General features: G+C 36.5%; 1 protein-coding gene across 4 annotated transcripts in view; it reads left to right on the plus strand.

Moving 5' to 3' along the window:
* Tut7 (terminal uridylyl transferase 7) overlaps positions 1-21,976 on the plus strand; it is a 71,740-nt gene that overhangs the window by 23,933 nt on the left and 25,831 nt on the right. For all 4 annotated transcript variants that reach the window (XM_042687035.1, XM_042687038.1, XM_042687037.1 and 1 more), the window contains exons 11-18: positions 2,854-3,006; positions 6,103-6,283; positions 7,629-8,707; positions 9,423-9,573; positions 13,143-13,229; positions 13,967-14,067; positions 16,428-16,485; positions 21,515-21,618. In XM_042687035.1, coding sequence (XP_042542969.1) covers positions 2,854-3,006; positions 6,103-6,283; positions 7,629-8,707; positions 9,423-9,573; positions 13,143-13,229; positions 13,967-14,067; positions 16,428-16,485; positions 21,515-21,618 — 1,914 coding nt within the window. The remainder of the gene's footprint in view (positions 1-2,853; positions 3,007-6,102; positions 6,284-7,628; positions 8,708-9,422; positions 9,574-13,142; positions 13,230-13,966; positions 14,068-16,427; positions 16,486-21,514; positions 21,619-21,976) is intronic.

Consider the following 21,976-nt stretch of genomic DNA (forward strand, 5'->3'; position numbering starts at 1 on the left):
CGCATTAGACCTGATATGATTTAAATTGGTCAGAACATGTTGTGGGTCTTTTTTTATTTGGTGTGTTTTGAATATTAACTTAGTTTAACCCTGTCTTTTCATAACCTTTTACCTCCAACAATAGTATTTTACTAGTTTTTTTTTTAGTTGATGTTATTTAGCAGATCTATGTATTATATAAACAAATCCCTAGCAAATAGTTATTCATACTTTTGGCCAAATGGTAGAAAAATGAGTAGCTTTAAAGTTTATTAGTCCTAGAGCAGTGTTCATCTAAGTTTTGTTTGCCACTTGACTTTGAGCTAGTTGATCTCTAAGCCTCTAGGTTTTTCTGAAGCTCAAATGAGATCATGCATACAAAGCTTTTCCTATAAGGTAGGAAAAAAATATTCAAGGGGTAGAATGCTTGGCTAGGAAGCATTAACACTGACTGAGTTCAAACCCAAATACCACCAAACAACAGTAATAATAACAAAATTGTCTCAATATCCACTTACATTATAGAGATGTAAACTCCAAACCAAGGGATTCTTCTCAAATATCAGCTAATAAGTTAGACAGAATATAAAATCATGTTCTGGGGACTAAACCAAGACAAACTTTGGTGGAGAGTCAAAACTTGGAACCAAGGATTGATAGTTACTTTTATCTGATTTGCCCTGAAGCTAACTGATAGGAAGATCATTCCTCTTTATTCATAGGCCTAGAGAGAGCTACCTGAACTTAATAGGAGGTAAAATAAAAGAAAGTGTACAAAGAACTAGACCATTATTAATGTATAAAAGCCCAGCACGTTTCCCTTACCTCCTGAACCAGATTAAGTGTAACGTGGAAGGATCATGGAAGTCTTCACACTTGCCCTCACAAGAAAAAGCCAAATCAACTAAAACCACACTTTTTATAGATGCATCAGACATTTAAGGTCTAGCTGCTGCCTCAGTAACTAGGGAGCAGGCTAATACAGTAATCCGTAGCTGAAAGATCAGAAGCCCTAAATCTTTCCACCGGGGTAGAGCCTTATAAGAGTAGAAATATATAAAGACGTAGTTGACAGATTGCTGGAGGAATAGTTTGACAAGGTGAAAAGTTAACACCTACTTCAATTCAGTAGTCTGCTCCCTGAAGTGAGTGAAGTTAGGAAGGTTTGAGCTGGTGGCCACTTTTGCCTTCCCAGAATAACACTTGTGAAAATTTTGAAGATAACTTTTTCTCAGGTGTAACACACTTCAAATATTATTATTATTTTTATTATTATTATTGTTAAATTTATTATTTAATTGTGAAAAAGTCATACAATGGTTAAATTAAAAATACCTATTGAAAATCAGCTGTTCTTTGATTGGGACCTAACCAGGGCTTACCATATGGAATAATTCTTTTGCCTGAGTGTCAAGAGATAGGAATCTTCTTCATTAGATGGTTACTGTCATCATCTTGCATTATGAAGATGATGTACAATATTTTCATTTACTCACTTATTTACTTACCTTTATTAGCATATATTAAAGATATGTTACATAACAGATGATGTGCAAATAGTGAAAGTATTCTAAATATAATTTCATTAGTTAAGTTTTGAAAAAAATTTAAACATCAATTTTTACAAAAAAAAAAACAAACAATTTATGGGGGGGAGGGCAGAAATCCCCTAAACTTTTGTGAAACTTCCTTCTAGAAATTCTACTATGTTTTGAGGTCAAGAATTGGAGAAAACTTCTAGCTTGGTGAGACAAAATGTAGAAAAAAAAATCCTACAGGTCTTGAGCATTCTTTTAATAAAAGCCTTCCCTCAGGAAATACTTATTAAATCCTGTGGTTTAATCCATCCACCTAGGGGATTAATAATATGCATGTACCCTCCAACCTCCTCATCTAAGCAGGGGACCAGATGGGCAGAGAAGAGCTAAGAAGTACTTCAAGGAGTCATAGTCTTAGAGCACAGATTCTCTAAAGGACAGACCTAATCTCTAAAGGTGTTCCCTTTTCTAAAAACATCCTATCAGCAAGGCTTCTATATAGTAGAATCACAATGGTAAACTGTCCCAGAACTTATAAAAGTAGTCTCTAACTAAAGGCATAGTCAACCTGTGAGTTGAAAATAAGGACATCAGAGAATTTTTAGCCTCCTGAAGTCTACAACTACAAACTACTAAGTTTTAGTGAACATAAAACATTAATGCATAAAGCCTATTTACATGAATTTCATAGAAAGAGAAAAAAGGTATATGGCAAAAAAGAAAATATCTAAGAATTGTAGGGCAGTTACTCAAGGTTGTAATGAGTGGGTAGCTGAAATATGAAAAAAAAAAAAAAGAGGAAAGTATTTGAGGTAATAATGATAGAATATTCCAAAATTAGACTGTTAAACCATGTGTGGCCAGGCGCCAGTGGCTCATGCCTGTAATCCTAGCTACTCAGAGGGAGGCTGAGATCTGAAGGTAACGGTTGAAAGCCAGCCCAGGCAGGAAAGTCCATGAGACTCTTATCTCTAATAAACCACTAGAAAACGGGAAGTGGCGCTGTGGCTCAAGCACTCACCTTGAGCTGAAGAGCGCAGGGACAGTGCCCAGGCCCAGAGTTCAAGCCCCATTACTGACAAAAAAAAAAGTGTTTGGGGACTGAATATAGGAACTGAAGCTTTAAAGAACTGCTCTAAACCAGATATAGTCTTATTTTCTACAAAAATATCCTTTATTTATCTCAGATATTCTATAAATGATGTCTTATTTATTTGCATTCATAATTTATACATTATGAATATATTAGCCTTTCATTCCTTCAAGTGATTTTAATGTGCTATAATTGCCACAAAATGCATGTACCCTGTAATAACATTTATGCAATTTTTCCTAGATTGAAGGATTTTCATTAAACAAACTAGGCAATTTCAATCTTAAAGACATTGAGAATGACTTCGTGGTCTGGGAATATACTGATAATGCTACAGGGGACATAAACACAGCAAAAGAAGAGACACCGAAAGAAATGCCAGTTAAGAGGGGACAGGTCTGCTTTCTCATTTCTAATTATACTGTTGGTGCTTTATTTCATTTGTCAGATGTGGAATTTATGTGTTGATTAGTCTTCCTACTTCAGTGTTTAACTATCTTTTAACTATTTTTTTTACTTCTTCTGTCATATCCCAAGCCCTCCTTTTACTGTGGTGTTTTTTCTCTTCCCCTAAATTTGTCCTTATGAAACTGACTTATTTCACTTAACATGATGATACCAGTTCTGTTCATTTTCCTGCCAGCAAAATATTTCATTCTTTATAGCTAAATTAAACTCCATTGTATTTATATGATACCATGTATTTCTTTATCAGTTCATCCCTTTATGGGTACCTAGGGTAGTGATTCCATAATTTAGCTATTGTGAATGGCATAAGGTGATAAATATGGATATGTTATCTCTATAGGAAGTTCACTTTGATTCTTTAGGCACATACCTAGCAGTAGCTAGATCATACAGTAATGTTTAATTTTTTGAAGACCCTCCATGCTATTTCATTACTATTCCATTCCCTAGTTGATTTAGTACTTTCCAAAGAAAAGTAGTGAGAAAATGTTTTTTAAAAATTTAGATAATTAAATCCATTTATTGATATGATTTCTTCTGCATATGGAAACTTATTAAGAATTGAATGGTAAATAAATCCTTATATATTCTGAAAAGAGCTTAGGCCTTACATGGTATTATTTGGTTTAAGTATATAGAACGTTAACCACATTATTAAAATAGCAGTAAACAAATACATGATTAAATGTACTGTTCCCATATTGTTGGGAGTGCAGAGTTATTTGCACATAAATTGCCATTGCAATTTCAAGCGAAAATTTGTTCCATGTAATTTTATACTACTACTACTTCTAAGACACTGTCTCATTGGTGAATGATCTAAAACTTCATGACCTTCTCTTAACCCTTTGGAGTAAAGTATCAACAACTGCCACAAAACACTTATGAGACAACTATTTTAATTATAGCTCTACTTTGACAAAGTCATGTACTTGTCCACGGTTTATTCATGCCTAAAATGAAAGACAGTGGTAAATCATAGATGCTCCAGTAGCATTTTCTAGAATCTTTAAGTATTAGGGGAAGAAGGGAGAGGTGCTACATCATCTTGTTTTCCATTATAACAGCCCCACTTAGGTTTTCTATTTGACGATCCAGTCCAGACTGTCTGAATTTTTATCCCAGCTCTCCCACTTCCTAGCTGTGTGTCCTTGGGCAAGTTACTTAATTTTTATGGGTCCCAGTTTCCTCCCTACAAATGGGGATAATATTGGTACTCCCTCATAGGTCATTGATTTATAGAATGTTTAACTCAGTGCCAAGCACTCAATGAGCACTCAGTAAATGTTAGCTTCTGTTCTTAATTTATTCAAAAAGGAAATGTTCTCTACTTTTAAAAGCCAGTTTGAGTGCTAGTAGTTGAGTGCTGGTCGTTTACACATTTAAAATGTCTTTTATATAAAGTTCCATGTTCTAGTATTTTCAAGTCATTTCAGTGAGATGCTTAAAAATATCTTCTGTAAAGCTGAAAAGGGCTGTGTATAAAGAGATGAAATTTAATAAAGATCTAATTCCTGGAGGTTTTCTTTATGTCCTCAACTGTACTGTTTGGGACCTAGACAACTTCCATTTTCATCACTTCTGAATTGACAGAAGAATTCTAATTGAGATTTACTAATTAATGAAATACTATACCACTTATTTGAAATGTGATGTGAGAAAGTATGATTGGAGACAAATTTGTCTTAAACTTTCTTTCAGTACAAATTATAGGAATAATGTGAAGAAAAGGTCCATTTAATGTTTTCTTTTAATGCTATTTGGAGAGATTTCATTATGTTGCCACTACTGAAATTATGTGAGTTTTAGACATTGTAAAAGTTGCATGTGTCATAACAAAGCACTGGCTGGAATCAGATTTTATTCTTCCACCAGCAAGCAGTACAATCTACTGACAAGCCACAAAAACTCTTGGGGCTTTAGTTTCTTCTCTTGTAACATATGGGAGTTGAACTAGATTACCTCTAAGAGCATCTTATAGTTGTGACCTTGTGTTTCAATGATATTTTGAATTTCTTTTACTTAAAAAAAAAACTAACTGAAAAAGTACAGAGAGCAACCACGTCTGCCAGATGCTTTCCCTTGTTTCTCATTTAATCCTCATAACTATCCTGTGTTATAGGTGGTATCATCCCTACTCTGCAGATAATGATAGCGACCATTTTTTGAACATTGTGTGCCAGGCACTGTGCTAAGCACTTTACAGATACTATCTCACTCAGTCCTCCCAACAACCCTATGAGGTGGGTACTATTATCCCCGTCTGTCAGATGAGGAAGCTAAGTCTTAGACAGGTTATAGACCTTGATGAAGATCATACACAGCTAGAACTTGGTAGAGTTTGGGTTTCAAAACTAAGCTTATCCCAATTCAAAAGCCACTGTGATGCACTATCCATGAATGTGCTGAGTTGCAGAGCAATTAAGAGCTCTGGAGTGGCAGAATTTCTATTGGAATTTGAGTGCTTTTCAATATACCAAGTGTGCTTAAATTTGTCAAAAGTCTGTGACTGTAAAAACAGTTTTTTGTTTTGTTTTGTTTTTTACTTTAAAACTAGTGACCACTAACAGATTTAGTGTGGTGATATAGGCTATCTGGGCTATGAGAAGAATTTTTCTCCCTTTTCTCTATGCCTTTAGCTACTGTCCTTTTCTGGATTTCTATCTGCACCTGTAACGTTGTGCTTTAGCAGCAGTAACAGAAAGAGGTCCATGCTGAGCACATTAGCAACCTATGCAGGGGCTGCTCTACCTGTTACTATGACTTCAAAACCAAATATGCTCTCTGGTTAGGTAAAATGGATCTTCCAGTTCCTGTGATAATGTCTAGATTTTAGCAAAGACTGTAATTGAAGTGATATTATTTAACTGCAAGCAAAATAGAATATAGCATTTGATTTATCAGGATTGATTGTCAAATTTATGTCTTTGCTAAGTTTTTTAAATTTTTGTTTGAATGATCTTTCATTTTTTTTAGGTTGAGCCAGCATTTGAAATAACTCGTGTTTCTCTTTGCTGTTTATAGGTGCCATTAATGTTTGATACAAAACATCAGCCTTCAGTGCCAGTTGGGCAGCTCTGGGTGGAATTGCTGCGGTTCTATGCTTTAGAATTTAATTTGGCTGATTTAGTAATAAGTATTCGTGTCAAAGAATCTATATCTCGGGAATCAAAGGATTGGCCCAAAAAAAGAATTGCTATTGAAGGTATCTCAAGCTGTTTAATCCACCCCCTTCACTTTTTAAGAGGTGCCAGTCTGACAGCATGCTTTTCATTTCAGTCTCTTTTCAGTTCCTAAGATAGACCTATTTTAAAGGTGAATTAAATATTACAATCTTCTTTGTGTTACATTGGGTCATTCCAAGAGACCAGAATGTTCACTCTTGTTTTTTAAGTTCCACAATGAAATAATTATTATGCAGCTGGAATAATGATTAGCTGAGTCCTTTGTAAATTTCTTAGCAAGTTAAAAAGCCTTTTCCTCAGCTGTTTGTGAGTGTTCCTTTCCTCTTTACTGTCCTCACTTTTGTATTTCTAAATTCATCATTCTATAGGTTGCTGTTGCTGTTTAGTTTTGCAAAGATAATGAAAATAACTTTTGTCATGAAAAAATGATTTTCTTAGTTGGATTACTTTTCAGTAGAGGGATCAGATAGTTGTCTTTGAAATTGGAAGTAACTTACTCATAACCACTCCCTTTAGTGACGTCTGTTTAACTGAAACCACTATACTATAAATGTCAATAAGTGGACTGTAGTTCTTCTCAGCCTTGCAAATTCAGATGTTTGAAATACCTCTAGAAACCTTACTTTTCTTCCTTTTGATATTTCAAAGGACCTCCTAAATGAAAAAAAGAATTTTTTTTTTGCTTGATTTTTTTTCAAGCTTTATGTTGCACTAGAGAGGGTTTTTTGGTTTTGGTTTTGGTTTTGGTTTTTTTTGCATTTTGCATCAATTCCTTATGCAGTCATGGGGATCTCACGTTTTTAAACCCTCCCCTGCAGTTTCTCTGGCTCAGCTCTTCTGGCCAATTGCCTAACCTGCTGGAGTTCTAGGGGAGGAAAAAAGATTGAGAGAAGTGGTGTCTCCTCCCGGTGTCTCCCTCTCACCCCTGAAACTCAGGCCAAGCAATTCAGTGATGGGGCTTTCCAGGTCAGAAGAGTGGAGGTAAGCGTGACACCGCAGGCCTGGCTGAGTGGGGAGCAGAGCACTCAGCAGGAAGCCTGTCAGAAAGACCTGATTTCCCCAAGGTGTGAGAGCCACATTCATGAAGTTATTCCCACCTCCTCAGTTATAGAGCGAAATATGGAAGGGGTCCTGGTAATAAACAGTATGGGTTCTCTTCATAGAGCCTATGTTAAGAAAGCATTGGTGGTTTTGGTCCTAAACTGAATCTTCTTGTTCCCTGCCCATCATCCTCATTTTTAAAAGCATAAGATGTGTGTTAAATTTTACTGTTGTTTATTTGTTGTCTGCTTTTGTACTATTAATAGATTAAGGTATAAAGCATGAAGTACATATATATGATGTGGTGAATCTTTCTCATTACAGATCCCTACTCTGTTAAAAGAAATGTGGCAAGAACTCTAAATAATCAACCTGTGTTTCAATATATACTTCATTGTTTAAGGACAACATATAAATATTTTGCTCTTCCACACAAAGTTACAAAATCCAGCCTTCCAAAGCCTCTAAGCCCTAATACATGCATTTCAGAACATTCTACAGAAACAACAAATCATGATCCAGATATCCAAGCGAAAGATGATAAGCTCAAAAACTCAGATTTGGCTCAAGGTCCTGGTGCTACTACCATTTCAACTTCAAACACTTGTAAGGCACAGCCACTTACTCTAAAAGAGACTACTGAAAACTTTAAAAGCCCACCAGTGAATAACAAAGAAAATGTACAGTTCAGTGTCCACTTGGAAAACTCAGGCCTTAAGCAGACAGATGTCAATAATGAGAAAGTCACAAAACACCATCAAAAAACAGGAAGTAAAAATGAAAGAAAGAAAATCAGAAGGACAGGCAAACATCTGTTGACTACCAATGATCAAAATTTATGCAGTAACAAGCATGGAGATCTTTTAGCTTGCAATAGCACACATAATTGTGAGACAGATTGGGATTTAGAAGACATTGAAAATCTTAAAACTGAAGAAGGGGGTGGATTGTTTCCTTTAGATGACAATGCTGATTTTGATAGAAAGCATATAAAAAGTACCAATGATCGAGAAGACTTTATAAACCACTTTGACCCTTCAGTCCAAGGCCAGGCATCAGAAATCATTCACTTTAATGAAGAAGAGGAAGAGGAGGAGTCAGAGGAACCTAGACTCATCATTAACCCAAAAGAAGAAGGTGATGGCATTGGCAATGAAGATGAGCTAGACAACACCTATACTGGATCAGGAGATGAGGATGCTTTATCTGAAGAGGATGATGAATTACTTGATCCTTCTAAATATGAAGATTTAAAAGACTGTGGAAAGCATGTAGATGGAACTCTACTCATAGAGCTTAATAACATAAGTCTCAGAGAAGAAAATATATGTGAGGAAAGTTCATCTGTGGATCTGTCTGATTTCTTCTATGAATTTAGTAAACTTATCTTCACCAAAGGCAAGGTAACCATTGCCACTAGGAGGAGACATTTTAATGGCCTGGGTGCCAGTGGCTCATGCCTGTAATCCTAACTACTCAGGAGGCTGAGATCTGAGGATCATGGTTCAAAGCCAGCCCGGGCAGGAAAAGTCCATGAGACTCTGATCTCCAATTAATCACCAGAAAACCGGAAGTGATACTGTGGTTCAAGTAGTAGAGTGCTCGCCTTTTGCTGCAGAGCTAAGGGTCAGCGCCCAGGCCCAGAGTTCAAGCCCCACGACCAACAAAAAAATAATAATTTTAATGACTATAATATCAACTTATACTAGAATAGGCTTTTTCCTGTTTTTTCTATTTCTAACTAATCTGAATTTTTTCCTAATATGATCACCCCTCCCCCTTTTAATACTCATGGAAATCTGCATAGGAGGAAGGGAATAGTGACAGTAACTATCCTTTTCTCTTGAGGATATCATAAGTATATCCCCATCTCGAATCATTTGGAATGGTTGCACATTACATTTCATTTCTTTTCAAAATGTGTCTTAAAAAATAGATTACAGGAAGTGACGCTGTGGCTCAAGTGCTAGAGCTCTAGCCTTGAGCATAGAGAGACTCAGGGAGAGTACCAGGCCCTGAGTTCAAAGCACATGACCAGAAAAAAAAAAAATAGATTACATATCCCCCATAAATATGCTGTTTAATTTACCATCTTGTTTTGCTTTGCTGTATTCTTAGTCTCCTACAGTCGTTTGCAGCTTATGCAAACGAGAAGGTCATCTAAAAAAGGACTGTCCAGAAGACTTCAAAAGAATCCAGCTGGAACCCTTGCCACCACTAACACCCAAGTTTTCAAATATCTTGGATCAAGTTTGCATTCAGTGTTACAGTAAGTTTTTTTTGGTTTTTGTTTTTGTTTTTGTTTTTGGGTCCGGTCGTGGGGCCTAAACTCTGGGCCTGGGCGCTGTCCCTCAGCAATTCAACTCAAGGCTAGTGCTCTACCACTTGAGCCACAGCACCACTTCTGGCTTTTTTCTTTTTGCTTATGTGGTGCTGAGGAATCGAATCCAGGGCCTCATGCATGCAAGGCAAGCGCTCTACCACTGAGCCATCTTCCCAGCCCTACAGTAAGTTTTTTATTTGAGTAAATTATTTATTTGAAGTCTTCAGAGAATAGGTGTTGTGTTAATACTCTAGACATTTATTAATTCTCCAATGTATCTCGTTGTATTCTTTGTCTTGTTTGTCCTAGTTGAGACACAATACATATTAAAGAAAGGGAGGAAAGAAGAGAGTATCTTTTAAGAAAATAACCCCCCCCCACTCTATTTCTTGGCCATATTGGATTTGAACTCAGCACCTCATAGTTGCTAGTCAAGCACTGAACTAGAGCCATCCCCTACTCTTTCTTTTAATGTTTACTCTAGTATTGGGAATCAAACTAAGGGCCTTATACACATTCAGTGTGATCTACCACTGAGCAGCATCCCAGTTCCTCTTACGTCTCCCATTTTCTACCTTGTATTCCTTGAAATGTTTTTCTAGATACATTTAGTAGCACAAGCAGTATTCCCAGGCTAATAGGAAGTAACTCATACTCCTCGCTTCTCTTATTGGAAGTAAATCTCCCTTGAGATCTATTCACTAAGATTTGTTTTATGTGCCACGACCGTCTATTTTGGAGAAAGTTTCTTGTGCTGCTGAGAAGAATGTGTGTTGTGGAACTGCTAGGGGAGAAACTGCAGGTGTCTCTTAAAAATATATTTGCCCTACAGTGACATTTATTTTTGAGATTTTCTTCTTGATGTTTTGTTTGGATAATCTACCTATTAGTGAGATTGGGTTATGGAAATTTCAGTATCACTGTGCTGTGATTTATCAGTGCTTGTATGCGCCGAAGTGTTGACTTAATGATTAGTTTCCATTCCAATTGAAGTTCTTGATAGTATTTGGGGGCAGAAGGAAAGAGGCGTGGGGTTTGAACTCTAGTCCTGGGTACTTTCCCTGAGCTCTTCAGCTCAAGGTGAGCACTCTACCACTTGAGCCACAGCACCACTCCCAGTTTTCTGGTGGTTAATTAGAGATAGGAGTCTCAGGGACTTTCCTGCCAGGGCTGGCTTTGAACCATGATCGTTAGATCTCTCCTGAGTAGCTAGGTGTTGGGTCTTTGTCTATCCTGTGGAAGACTGACGGGGTCGAGGAAAGGTAAGTGCATGGCTTGCCCTTTCCCAGCTCCCTTATCCCTGGAGACAATCCGACGCAGCAGGGAGTCAAGTCAAGCAAGAACTCCTTTATTACCACACAGCATGCACCTTTTAAAGTGAAAAACCGGGCAGCATAAAAGGGCAGGAAAAGGAACCAACCAATCACTGTCAACCTATCATGAGCCTAAGCTTTATCCAATCAGATTTTAATTGCCCACTCAACTTCCTCTCAGTGCCATCTTTGCTGCCCATGTGCCCCACAGCTAGGATTACAGGCATGAGCTACCAATGCCCAGTGATAAAATTTTTTTTAAGTCAGTATTTATTTTATATTGCTAATGATCTCTGCTAAGAAGGCCCAAAACTTTTTGTTTTAAAAATATTAAGAACTTCTTTGTTACTTTTTTTTTTTTATTTGTGAACATACTGTGTTACACTTTTAAGTAATTCTATAAAGAGGTTTCAGTTCAACATATTGGTTTATGTGTATAGTGCATCTTGGTTTGAGTCATTCCTTCCATCAATCTTCACCAATACATCCTCTCAAGTATCTTAGTCCATTTTCACATATATCGTTAAATATTATTACTGTATTTGCCACCATTCCTCTCTCCCATTTGTCCATCTTCCTTCTCTAACTCCCATGTCCCTCAAACAATACATGTTTCTGCTTAGTAGTATCCATTTTGTTAAATTGTTAGTTGTTCAAATAAGTTATACTATTAAAATCTGCCCTGTTGTATACTATACTTTAGTCAGTTTGATCATAGATATTTACATATAAGCACCATATGTTAATTGTACAAAGGAATTACACTATTGGAATCTTCTATTGTGTATATCATACTTTTATCAATTTGTTGGTGGATATGTGTTACAGACCTATATATAGTTTTATATATGAAAAAAAAAAATGTGCCCTTTATCTCTCTGAGCCTGACTTTACTAAGCATAATTTTTCCCAGTTCATCTATTTTCCTGCAATGACATTGTATTATTCTTCCTGATGAATGAATAATACCATTGTATATATCTATATTTCTTAATCTTTTTTTAAATTGTTATTAGAAAGATAATGTACAGAGAAGTTATAGTTTCATAAGTCAGGTAAAGAGTATGTTTCTTGAGGCTGGGAAGGTGGTTCAGTGGTAGAGCACTTGCCTTGCATACATGAGCAAAAAGAAAAAAAAGCCAGAAGTGGTGCTGTGGCTCAAGTGGTAGAACGCAAGCCTTGAGCTGAAGAGCTGAGGGACAGTGCCCACGCCCAGAGTTCAGGCCCCACGACCGGACCCAAAAAAAAAAGAGTATGTTTCTTTTTGGACAATGTTGGCTCTTATTTTTCTCTCCCAATTTTCCCTTCCTATTCCCACCTACAAATTGTATAGTTCATTTTCAACATAGTGTCTAGTGAATACCACTGCTGCCTTTGTTAATAACCCTTTTTTTCCTCCATTTTTGTGTCTCCCCTTTCCCTCCCAAAGACAGATACATAAACAAACAAGATAAAAAGATAACAAAGAAAAAAACTTCTTGTTTCCATCTCCTAGAGTTCATTTTCTTGATCTATTTATTGTTCAATTGTAGGGCATCTGGTCTGTTTCTATAACTTGGCTATAGTGAATAGTGCAGTGGTGAACATAGGTATGCAGGTGTCTATTATAGTCTGACTTGGCAATCTTTTAGATAAAAGTCAGGAGTGGTATCACTGGATCATTCTATTTTTTGTTTTTTGAGGAATCTCTATATTGCCTTCCTTAGTGGTTTTCCTAGTTTACATTCCCACCAATAGCATAATAAGGTTGTTTTTCTTCTTACATCCTCACATTTGTTATTTGTATTCTTGATGATGGACATTCTTACTGGAATGAGATGGAATGTCGTTGTTATGATTTGCATTTCCTTTATGTCCAGAGATGTTGACCATTTCTTTATGTATTTTATTTATTGGCCATTTTTACTTCTGCTTCTGAAGTGTCTGTTTAGTACTTGCCCATTTAGTAATTAGTTTATTGATTCTTTGGGGGTTTAGTTTTTTGAGCTCCTTGTATATTTTAGTTATAGTAGACTCCTATTAGATATATAGCTAACAGAGACCTCCCATTCTGTAAGTTGTCATTTTAACATATTTCTGAAGATTTTTTTATTCATTTTGGAGATTGTAAGTTTTATTTTTTAAAAAGCATTTTTCATCTTTTTCAAACAAATAATAGTTTGGCTTTTTTTTCCTTTTCTTCAACTTGTCTATCTTAAACAGAGGATTTTTCTCCAACTGTTTTAGAAGATCAGGCTCGTGAGCATATTCGGCAAAATTTAGAAAGTTTCATAAAGCAGGATTTTCCAGGTAAGTAGCTTTAAAAAAATAACTAGTTTATTCATTGTGCTGCTAATGGGCCTTAAATTCAAAGTCGTTTTTTCTCAGCTTTTTCACTCAGAGCTGCTGGTATACTGCTACTTAAATCACTAGCCTGCAGTATGGCTTTTTGCTGGTTACTTAGAAATATGAGTCTCGTGGCTAGCTCAGTGACAATCCCAGATTTCAGCCTATTGAGTACAATTATAGGTGTGAGCCACTGGTGTCTGGCCCATTATTATATGTATTAGAAGAACATTAATTTTGACAGTAACAACCTTAAGATGATTATCGGATCAAAACTTTGTTTTGTGATGCTACCAAGAATAAACTTTGATCTATCAAATCGCTGTTTAAGAAAACACGTTAACATGCTAGGACGTTGAGCACAACAGATACCACAGGTGAATTTCATTTTGAATGATTGTTAAAATTCCTAATATTTAAGCTATATATTCATTTAGAAAACCACAATCTTAAATTACTAAACATTGAGACCCAAATATTTCTTGAAATATCTTGAATTTTAGAATAAAGTGGAACTGGTAGTGTTTAATGTCATATTTAGCTTGTATTTGAATATAAACTTTGAGAGAAAAATACATAATCTAGAATCAATGGTTACCTAGTGAGAAAACTCAACTATCAGACCAGATAGTTTATAACTGGTTACTTTTGAGTCATTATTGTGTTATTTCAATATAATTAATACTTTATATCTACAACAGGAACTAAACTGAGTTTGTTTGGCTCCTCTAAAAATGGATTTGGTTTCAAACAGAGTGACCTTGATGTCTGTATGACAATTAATGGACATGAAACTGCTGAGGTACAGTAACCATATAAAACTTTCATTTGCTGTGTTACTGTGATTTGGCCCACACTGCTTGCTATTTTCCATTTAATCAAGAGCCTGACATACTTGGGTACATTAAAAAACTTAGAAAGCCGGGCACTGGTGGCTCATGCCTGAAATCCTAGCTACTCAGGAGGCTGAGATCTGAGGATCATGATTCAAAGTCAGCCCAGGCAGGAAAGAGACTCGGATCTCCAATAAACCACCAGAAAACCAGAAATGGCGCTTTGGCTCAAGTGGTAGAGTGCTCGCCTTGAGCTGAAGAGCTGAGGGACAAAGCCCAGGCCCAGAGTTCAAGCTCCACTACTGACAAAACAAAGCAAAAAAAAAAAAACCCTTAAAAGTAGAAAGCCAGGCATGGTAGCTCATGCCTGTAATCCTATCTTCTCAGGAGGCTGAGATCTGAGGATCGCAATTCAAAGCCAGCCTGGGCAGGAAATACCATAAGACTTTCATCTTCAATAAACCACTCAGAAAATAGGAAGTGTCGCTGTGACTCAAGGGGTAAAGCACTCACTTTGAGCTAAAGAGCTGAGGGATAGGGCCCAGACCCAGACAAAAAAAATAAATAAATATAAAATAGAAAGTAAACATAAAAAAAACTGAATTTGAGACAAACTTCACATCATCAATATAAAATAAAGATATTTTCTGATCCTCTTGCTTCAGATTTTTGTGCGTATTAACTTGGGTTGTGGATAGCAAGAGCAAACCATGGTTCTTGGCACAGTCTGGTTTTGTAAATACTGCTTTATTAGAACAGTCATGCTCTTTCCTTTATGTATTGTATATGGTTCTTGTCCCTCTATGACTGCAAGCTATAGTAGTTGTAACAGAAGTCAATGACCCACAAAAAGGAACAATTCTGTCAGGTTCTAATATGTATGAAGGCATTATAAAGCATAAAGTCCGTATACAGGTAACCTTGAGAAGTGCTGAATCCTACCTACCCCCCTTGGTTTCCTCCCACCTCTTTTTTTTTTCTTTCTATTTTTGTGTACTCCTGAGCTACATCCCAGCTCTCTTTTAGTATTTTCAGCAGTAGTCCAAATGCTGTATATCAAAACGAGTGCTGCTGCTATAGATTTCAAGAGCCTTTTATGTTTTAGTTTTGCTGTTGTTGTTTTCCTTCATGGGGCTTGAACTCTGAGTCTGGGCACTATCCCTCAGCTCTTCAGCTCAAGTCCAGTGCTCTACCACATGAGCCACAGCACCACTTCTGGTTTTCTAGTGGTTAATTGGAGATAAGTGTCTCACGGACTTTCCTGCCTGGACTGGCTTTGAACCACGTTCCTCAGCTCTCTGCCTCCTAAGTAGCTAGGATTACAGGCATGAACTACCAATGCCTGGCCTATGCTTTAGTTTTGAGTCTGCATTTCTGATTTGGAAAATATCCAAAAGTGATCTACCCAGAATTTGGTGAATAATGTGAATCCTACTGAGAATTTACCGTTGTTTTCTATGGTAGATAAAACCTTGCTTATGTATTTTTATGAACTTTTTTCATGTGGTTATAGATTTTTTTTTAGGGAATTCCTAAGAAAAAATTAAAGTGTGTTCTGTGATGTGTATAACCATCAAAAGGGTTTTTAACAAAGGAAGAGGTAACAATGCTCAATAGGAAATGTACTCATTACTCATGTAACTGTAACCCCTCTCTACAGTATTTTTACAATGAAAATATATATAGAGAAAAAAGGGTTTTTATTCTACATATGATTTATTTAAGACATTATTTATAGTTGCTATATGGTTTTATTTGTTCATTATAATTCCAGCTAGGCCTATGGTGAAATACTATATTCAGCAAGAAAGACATCAACTGTTAATGAATAAAATGGGGCACCGAGCCTCCCCCCCACCATTCCACATATCTTCTGCACATACATAGCAAAAGAACGATGATCTTCATCCACAGTTCACAGACCATTCTGGAAATTCTTCATTTGTGGGCTGTTTGTTGTTATACTTCCAAAAATGATGAGTTTATAGAATATTTGGCAGTTTTCATAACCTTCAGATATTTCCTGTGAAAACTGCCTCTGATATTCTTCTGAAAGAGAAAACACACACACACACACACACACACACACACACACACACACATATGGAAATTATATATTTACAGAATTTTTCCAATTTTCAGTATTTTCAATGTCATATGCATGTATATTGTATATATAGAGTACATGATTTTAAATTTTAAAATATTAATTTAAAATTTTATTTCAGAACTTTAAATTTTATTATTTGTGAGTGTAATGTAAATTTAGAACAGTTTAGGAACCCATATTCTAACTTTGATTCAGTAGTTTGTGCCATCTTTATTGTAGGGGTTGGACTGTGTGAGAACTATTGAAGAATTGGCAAGAGTCCTCAGAAAACATTCAGGTATATATATTTTTTGATTTTTGTTTCTTTGTTTGAGGATGTTGTGTATCCTAGGCTTATCTTGAACTTGTAATCCTCCTACCTCAATCTTCCAAGTAGTTGTTATTGGTATATGCGGCCGTGCTCAGCTATTTTTTTTTTGCATATTTTTGTAGTTAATTGTGGCTTACTTGTAGAATATTTGCAATATTAGTGTCATTAAATAACTTTGTATGGGGCTGGAGGTGTGGCTAGAACAACTGCCTAGCATGTGTAGGACTTCAAAAGTTTAACTCTAGTATTGAAAATAAAAATTAAATAAAATCAACTTGGTGTGGTTGAGGAATTAGTGAAAATTTGTGTGTGTGTTATTGTCTAGGTGTTTTATTTCCAGATAGTCCATATACCAGACAGGCAAGAAACCTGGAGAATAATTTTACATTACTGGCATTATATAATTTAAAGCCTACCTGTTGATAAGGCATTGTATTAATCAAAAGTCTGTGTGTTGATAAATACATTCCCTTTGTCTGACAATGTATTTAACATACATTGTTCACCAGGGCGTATAATTATGACCAAATCACTTAATTTTGTTTGATCTCTTTTCTACTGAAATTCAAGAAAATTGAACTGGGTTATTTCTAAAGTATTTACAACTATAAAATTATATATTCTATAAGTTGGTACAAAACTGAAATACCATTTTTTTACTGTCAAAAGGCAGCTTTGGATTTTGTTAACAGTGAAATCTTTTAAATGTTATTTAATTTAATGTGGTGAGCATGAAGTTGAATACAAAATGGTCTGCGTATTCTTGTTTTTGATCTCAGTATCTGTTTCCTAACTCATTCTAACATGCACAGAATTTCTTTCAGTGCAAAAATTTACTTGGCCGGGGTGCTGGTGGCTCATGCCTGAAATCTGAGTTAGTTAAAAGCCCAGTAGAAGCAGAAGAAGTTTGTGTGACTCCATCTCCAATTAGCCAGCAAAATGCTGGACAGAAGGAGCCGTTCATGTGATGACTGCCAGGCACAAGAAAACTGAGTTCAGGCCCCACAACTGGAAAAAAAAAAAAAAAAAAGGAGGGAGAGAAAAGAAAAAGAAATGACTAATAATGGTGAAATTCAGGTTAAATAGTATAAAAATTAATAACAGAAGGTTGTGTTTAAACTTAATATCATTAAAGACATTTAACTGAGTGCTAATTAGGTGCTCAGTTGTCTGTTAGATGACAAACACAAAATCTCTGCCTTTCTTCTGACAACTTAAGAGAATTAAGTTTTTGTTTTTTTTGTTTTTTTTTTTGGTCCGGACGTGGAGCCTGAACTCTGGGCCTGGGCGCTGTCCCTCAGCTCTTCAGCTCAAGGCTAGCGCTCTACCACTTGAGCCACAGCGCCACTCCGGCTTTTTTCTTTTTGCTTATGTGGTGCTGAGGAATCGAACCCAGGGCCTCAGGCATGCAAGGCAAGCGCTCTACCACTGAGCCATCTTCCCAGCCCCGAGAATTAAGTTTTAAGAGATGTAAAATTATCCCATAAACTATATACCAATGTAATATAGTGAGTACTTATAGTGAGTATATTTAGTGAGAATGTAGTGTATATGTGTGTGTGTGTGTGTGTGTGTGTGTGTGTATATATATATATATATATAGTGTAGTATATACAGTGAGTATATATGCTATGTGTATATAGCATATATAGTGTATATGTATATAATGAGTGAGTATATATACATATATGTATATATATATATGTATATATATATATATACCTTAAAAATTTTTGAGAGATAGTGGGAGAAATTGTTGCTTGCATAATTCATGAGCTAGATGTGTTACACGCTCAGACAATGATGACAATTCTTTGAAGAGGGTAGGAACAGGAGTCTTTTCAAAATTACGTAGATGTGAGCATGAGAATTACATTCGGAGAGGAGTTTAAAGTAAAAACTTGTAGGAATTAGGTAAAAGCTCTATATATTTGGGACCCATATTTTTTCCCCATGAAACATCCAGTATAGGTAAGATACTACCTTTTTTCTTAATATAATTTGCTCTTACTTGGGTGTTGTACAGAGGGATTGCCATTTCAGAAGTCAGGTAATGAGTACATTTTTGTTTTGGACAAGGCTATCCCCCTTTCTTCACTTTCCCACTCCTGTCGCAGCCCACCAGTTACACAGGTCGTTTTCCAGCACAGTATACACTGAATAGCAAAATTCCAGCACCTGCCTTCTTTTGGGGGGGTGGGGAAGTGGGGAGTCTGCTTAAACTCTGGGCCTGGGTACTGTCCCTCAGCTCTTCAGCTTACGGCAAGCACTGTACCACTTGTGCCATAACACCTCTTCCGGCTTTTTCTGCTTATGTGGTGCTGAGGAATCGAACCCAGGGCCTCATGCATAGCGAGGCAAGCAATCTACCACTGAGTCACCTTTCCAGCCCAAGATACTACCTTTTTTAAGGCAACTTTGTAATCTCTCTTAAGGAAGGTGTAATCTGGGTGACAGGATAGAAAATCTCTCCAAAAGTGATTCCAGAAGTGTGGGGGGTGGGGGGGGGGGGGGGGGGGAACTAACTTGGTACCTAGAATGTGAAGAAAGGGTTCCAGGTGATGTCTTAGCACTTAGGAAATATGAATGTTTGCAGTGAACACTTCTGTGGGAGGGGCTTACATGGTATCTTCCAACAAGCAATTAGAAATGTATGCAGTTGTCAATCAAATTGGAGTTTGTTGTTGTTGTTGTTTTACCAATTCTGGGCTTGAATTGAGGGTTTCAGGCTCATTCAGTTTTCTTGTGCCTGGCAGTCATCACATGAACTGCTCCTTCTGTCCAGCATTTTGCTGGCTAATTGGAGATGGAGTCACACAAACTTTTCTGCTTCTACTAGGCTTTTAACTAACTCAGATTTCAGGCATGAGCCACCAGCACCCCAGCCAAGTAAATTTTTGTACTGAAAGAAATTCTGTGTATGTTAGAATGAGTTAGGAGACAGATACTGAGATCAAAAACAAGAATACAATAAAAATCATTTGAGAAAAGTTGAAAAATTGAAGGAAGAGGGTAGAAATTCAAGACATAAAGGAAATCTTTGAAATTACAAAATGAAACCAGGATGATGTGCTGAAAATAAATTATAGAGAACAGATTGTATGTACTAATTATGGTCAATAGTTTCAAATTTCTAATTGAAAGAGAAAGAAAAACATCTCATTTTAAGGCAGTACAGCAAAACAGTTGATGGAAGTTCTAAAATCTTATTCTCGGGCTTTAAATTTTGACTACCCACTTTCTACCTGTGTGATCGCAGAGCATCACTTGTTAACATGTGATACCTCATCTTCCTGGTGGAAATAACAGCACTATCATTTGAGATTTTAAAAAGACCATACATTCAAGTGTTGGTCCTAGCATATCCTAAATATGTGCTAAATATGAGCTTCTTTGCTCCTATTCCCAACCCTTTTAAGCTAAATTTACTGTATGTCTTACACAGATCATATTCTTAAAACATTTCTATTTTATTTACTTATTTTTGTTGGTCATGGGGCTTGAACTTGGGGCTTGAGTGCTGTCCCTCAGCTCTTCAGCTCAAGGTGAGCACTCTACTGCTTGAGCCACAGCGCTACTTCTGGTTTTCTGAGTTGTTTATTGGAGATAAGAGTCACAGACTTTGTGACCAGGCTGGCTTTGAACCACCATCCTCAGATCTCAGCCTCCTGAGTAGCTAGGATTACAGGCGTGAGCCACTGACGCCCAGTGAAACATTTCTATTATTTATATTCTTTTCCCAGATTACATATGTGATCAAAATGTATCTGACTTCCTGACATCACTACTCTCTCAGAAGAAACTGATAGCTCAGATGAACTTGTTTCTTGTTTTCCACTTCCTTTTTGCTTCAACTACCATCACTACCTGCCCTACCTTCTGAGTCCTTTCTGTAGTTTGTGGACAGTTTATATCCATAAATCATCAGAATCAGTGAAATGATTCTTAGCTGAGCTATAATCAGTTCAATAGAAGTTTGGAGTCAGTCTTGACTCACTTGAATTCTGGTTTCCCAATTTACCAACTGTGTATTCCTAAGTGAATTTCTGTAAGCCTCTGTTTCCTCTTTAATAAGGTAAGAATGATACATCTTAGGACAAATGTGTGTAGAGTACCTTAAAATAACCCTGTCATACAGTAGGTGCTCAGAAAATAGTAGCTCTTAACTGTTAATAGCTCTCCTGTACTTGTATCCCCTCCTCCCATCCAGTATAGGTCTCTACAGCATGTCTTGCTTCATATCTGGCATTCCTGTTACATGAAAGTTCAGTCCCAGATGTTTTTTGTAAGTGATCCATTTCTGTGTCTCCAGTCTGTCCACTGCCAGGATATTGCTTAAGTAGATGTGGCCAGTGATTCTTCCCGACTTATGCCTTGATATTCGTGTTCTAGGATAGTTCTCAGAGGATATGTAGGTTCTCTATTTGAGTCTTTCTCCACCTCTTATCCCTCTTATTGCATTCTTTCAATTCTATACTACAGCCTACACAATTCCATGGAAGGGCCCTTAACAGTATCTAAAAATCTTTGTATACAATTATCACAACTTTGCTGGTTTTATATTTTTTTCAAAGCCTCGCTCTGATAATTTCCTTCTTCTCTGTCAAAATTTATTCCTTTATAACCTTTGTAATTTCAAGAGCCTTGTTGAGTAACTTCTGTATTGAGAATGTGTAGACTTTTCTCCAGATTACATATGGTCACATGGAGAGAGTGAGTAGGACTCACATGTTCATAGTCTATATTAGCTTCATCTGTTCTGGTATTTGTCAAATAATTATCCTATACTCACATATATGTTCTGGAGGACCATTTGCCGCCTTTTATTATTCTTTTGATTCAAATTTCAATGTGTTTCATAGAAGTTTTTCAAATGATGGCACTAATAAGCAGAGTAAAACAAGCCAAAATTAGAGTATATTATTTTAAATTGGCGTATAAGAATTGTTATTCACAATTACTGTATTTAATCTTACTGTCTTTATTTCCAACCTAGGATTAAGAAACATCTTACCTATTACAACAGCAAAAGTGCCAATTGTGAAGTTCTTTCACTTGAGAAGTGGTCTGGAAGTGGATATCAGTTTGTATAACACATTGGTAAGAGTTTTGCATTGTTTTTGTTTGTATGGTCAAGATATGACCATATAGACTCCACTGGCATCGACTTTTCAGTTCCCTCCAAAGTGCTGAAATTATAGTTATGTACCACCATGCCAAAGTCTTCTTTAGGTTCCTCTTTGGGAAGATTAAGGGGAATGAATGTCATTTATGAAGTCAAATCTTTTAAGACAAGGTTTGTAAAAGAGAAAGGAAGAGAAGATTACACACAAATACACACACACATTTCTGATCACCTGTGTCTCATGTCTTATTCTAGCTACTCTGGAGTCAGAACAGGAAGACTGTAGTTCCAGGCCAGGGTATGGCAGTTCATAACTGTTACCCTAGCTACAGC

The sequence above is a fragment of the Dipodomys spectabilis genome, unplaced genomic scaffold, assembly GCF_019054845.1.
Source record: "Dipodomys spectabilis isolate Male_0828 unplaced genomic scaffold, ASM1905484v1 ptg000098l, whole genome shotgun sequence".
NCBI classification, from domain to species: domain Eukaryota; kingdom Metazoa; phylum Chordata; class Mammalia; order Rodentia; family Heteromyidae; genus Dipodomys; species Dipodomys spectabilis.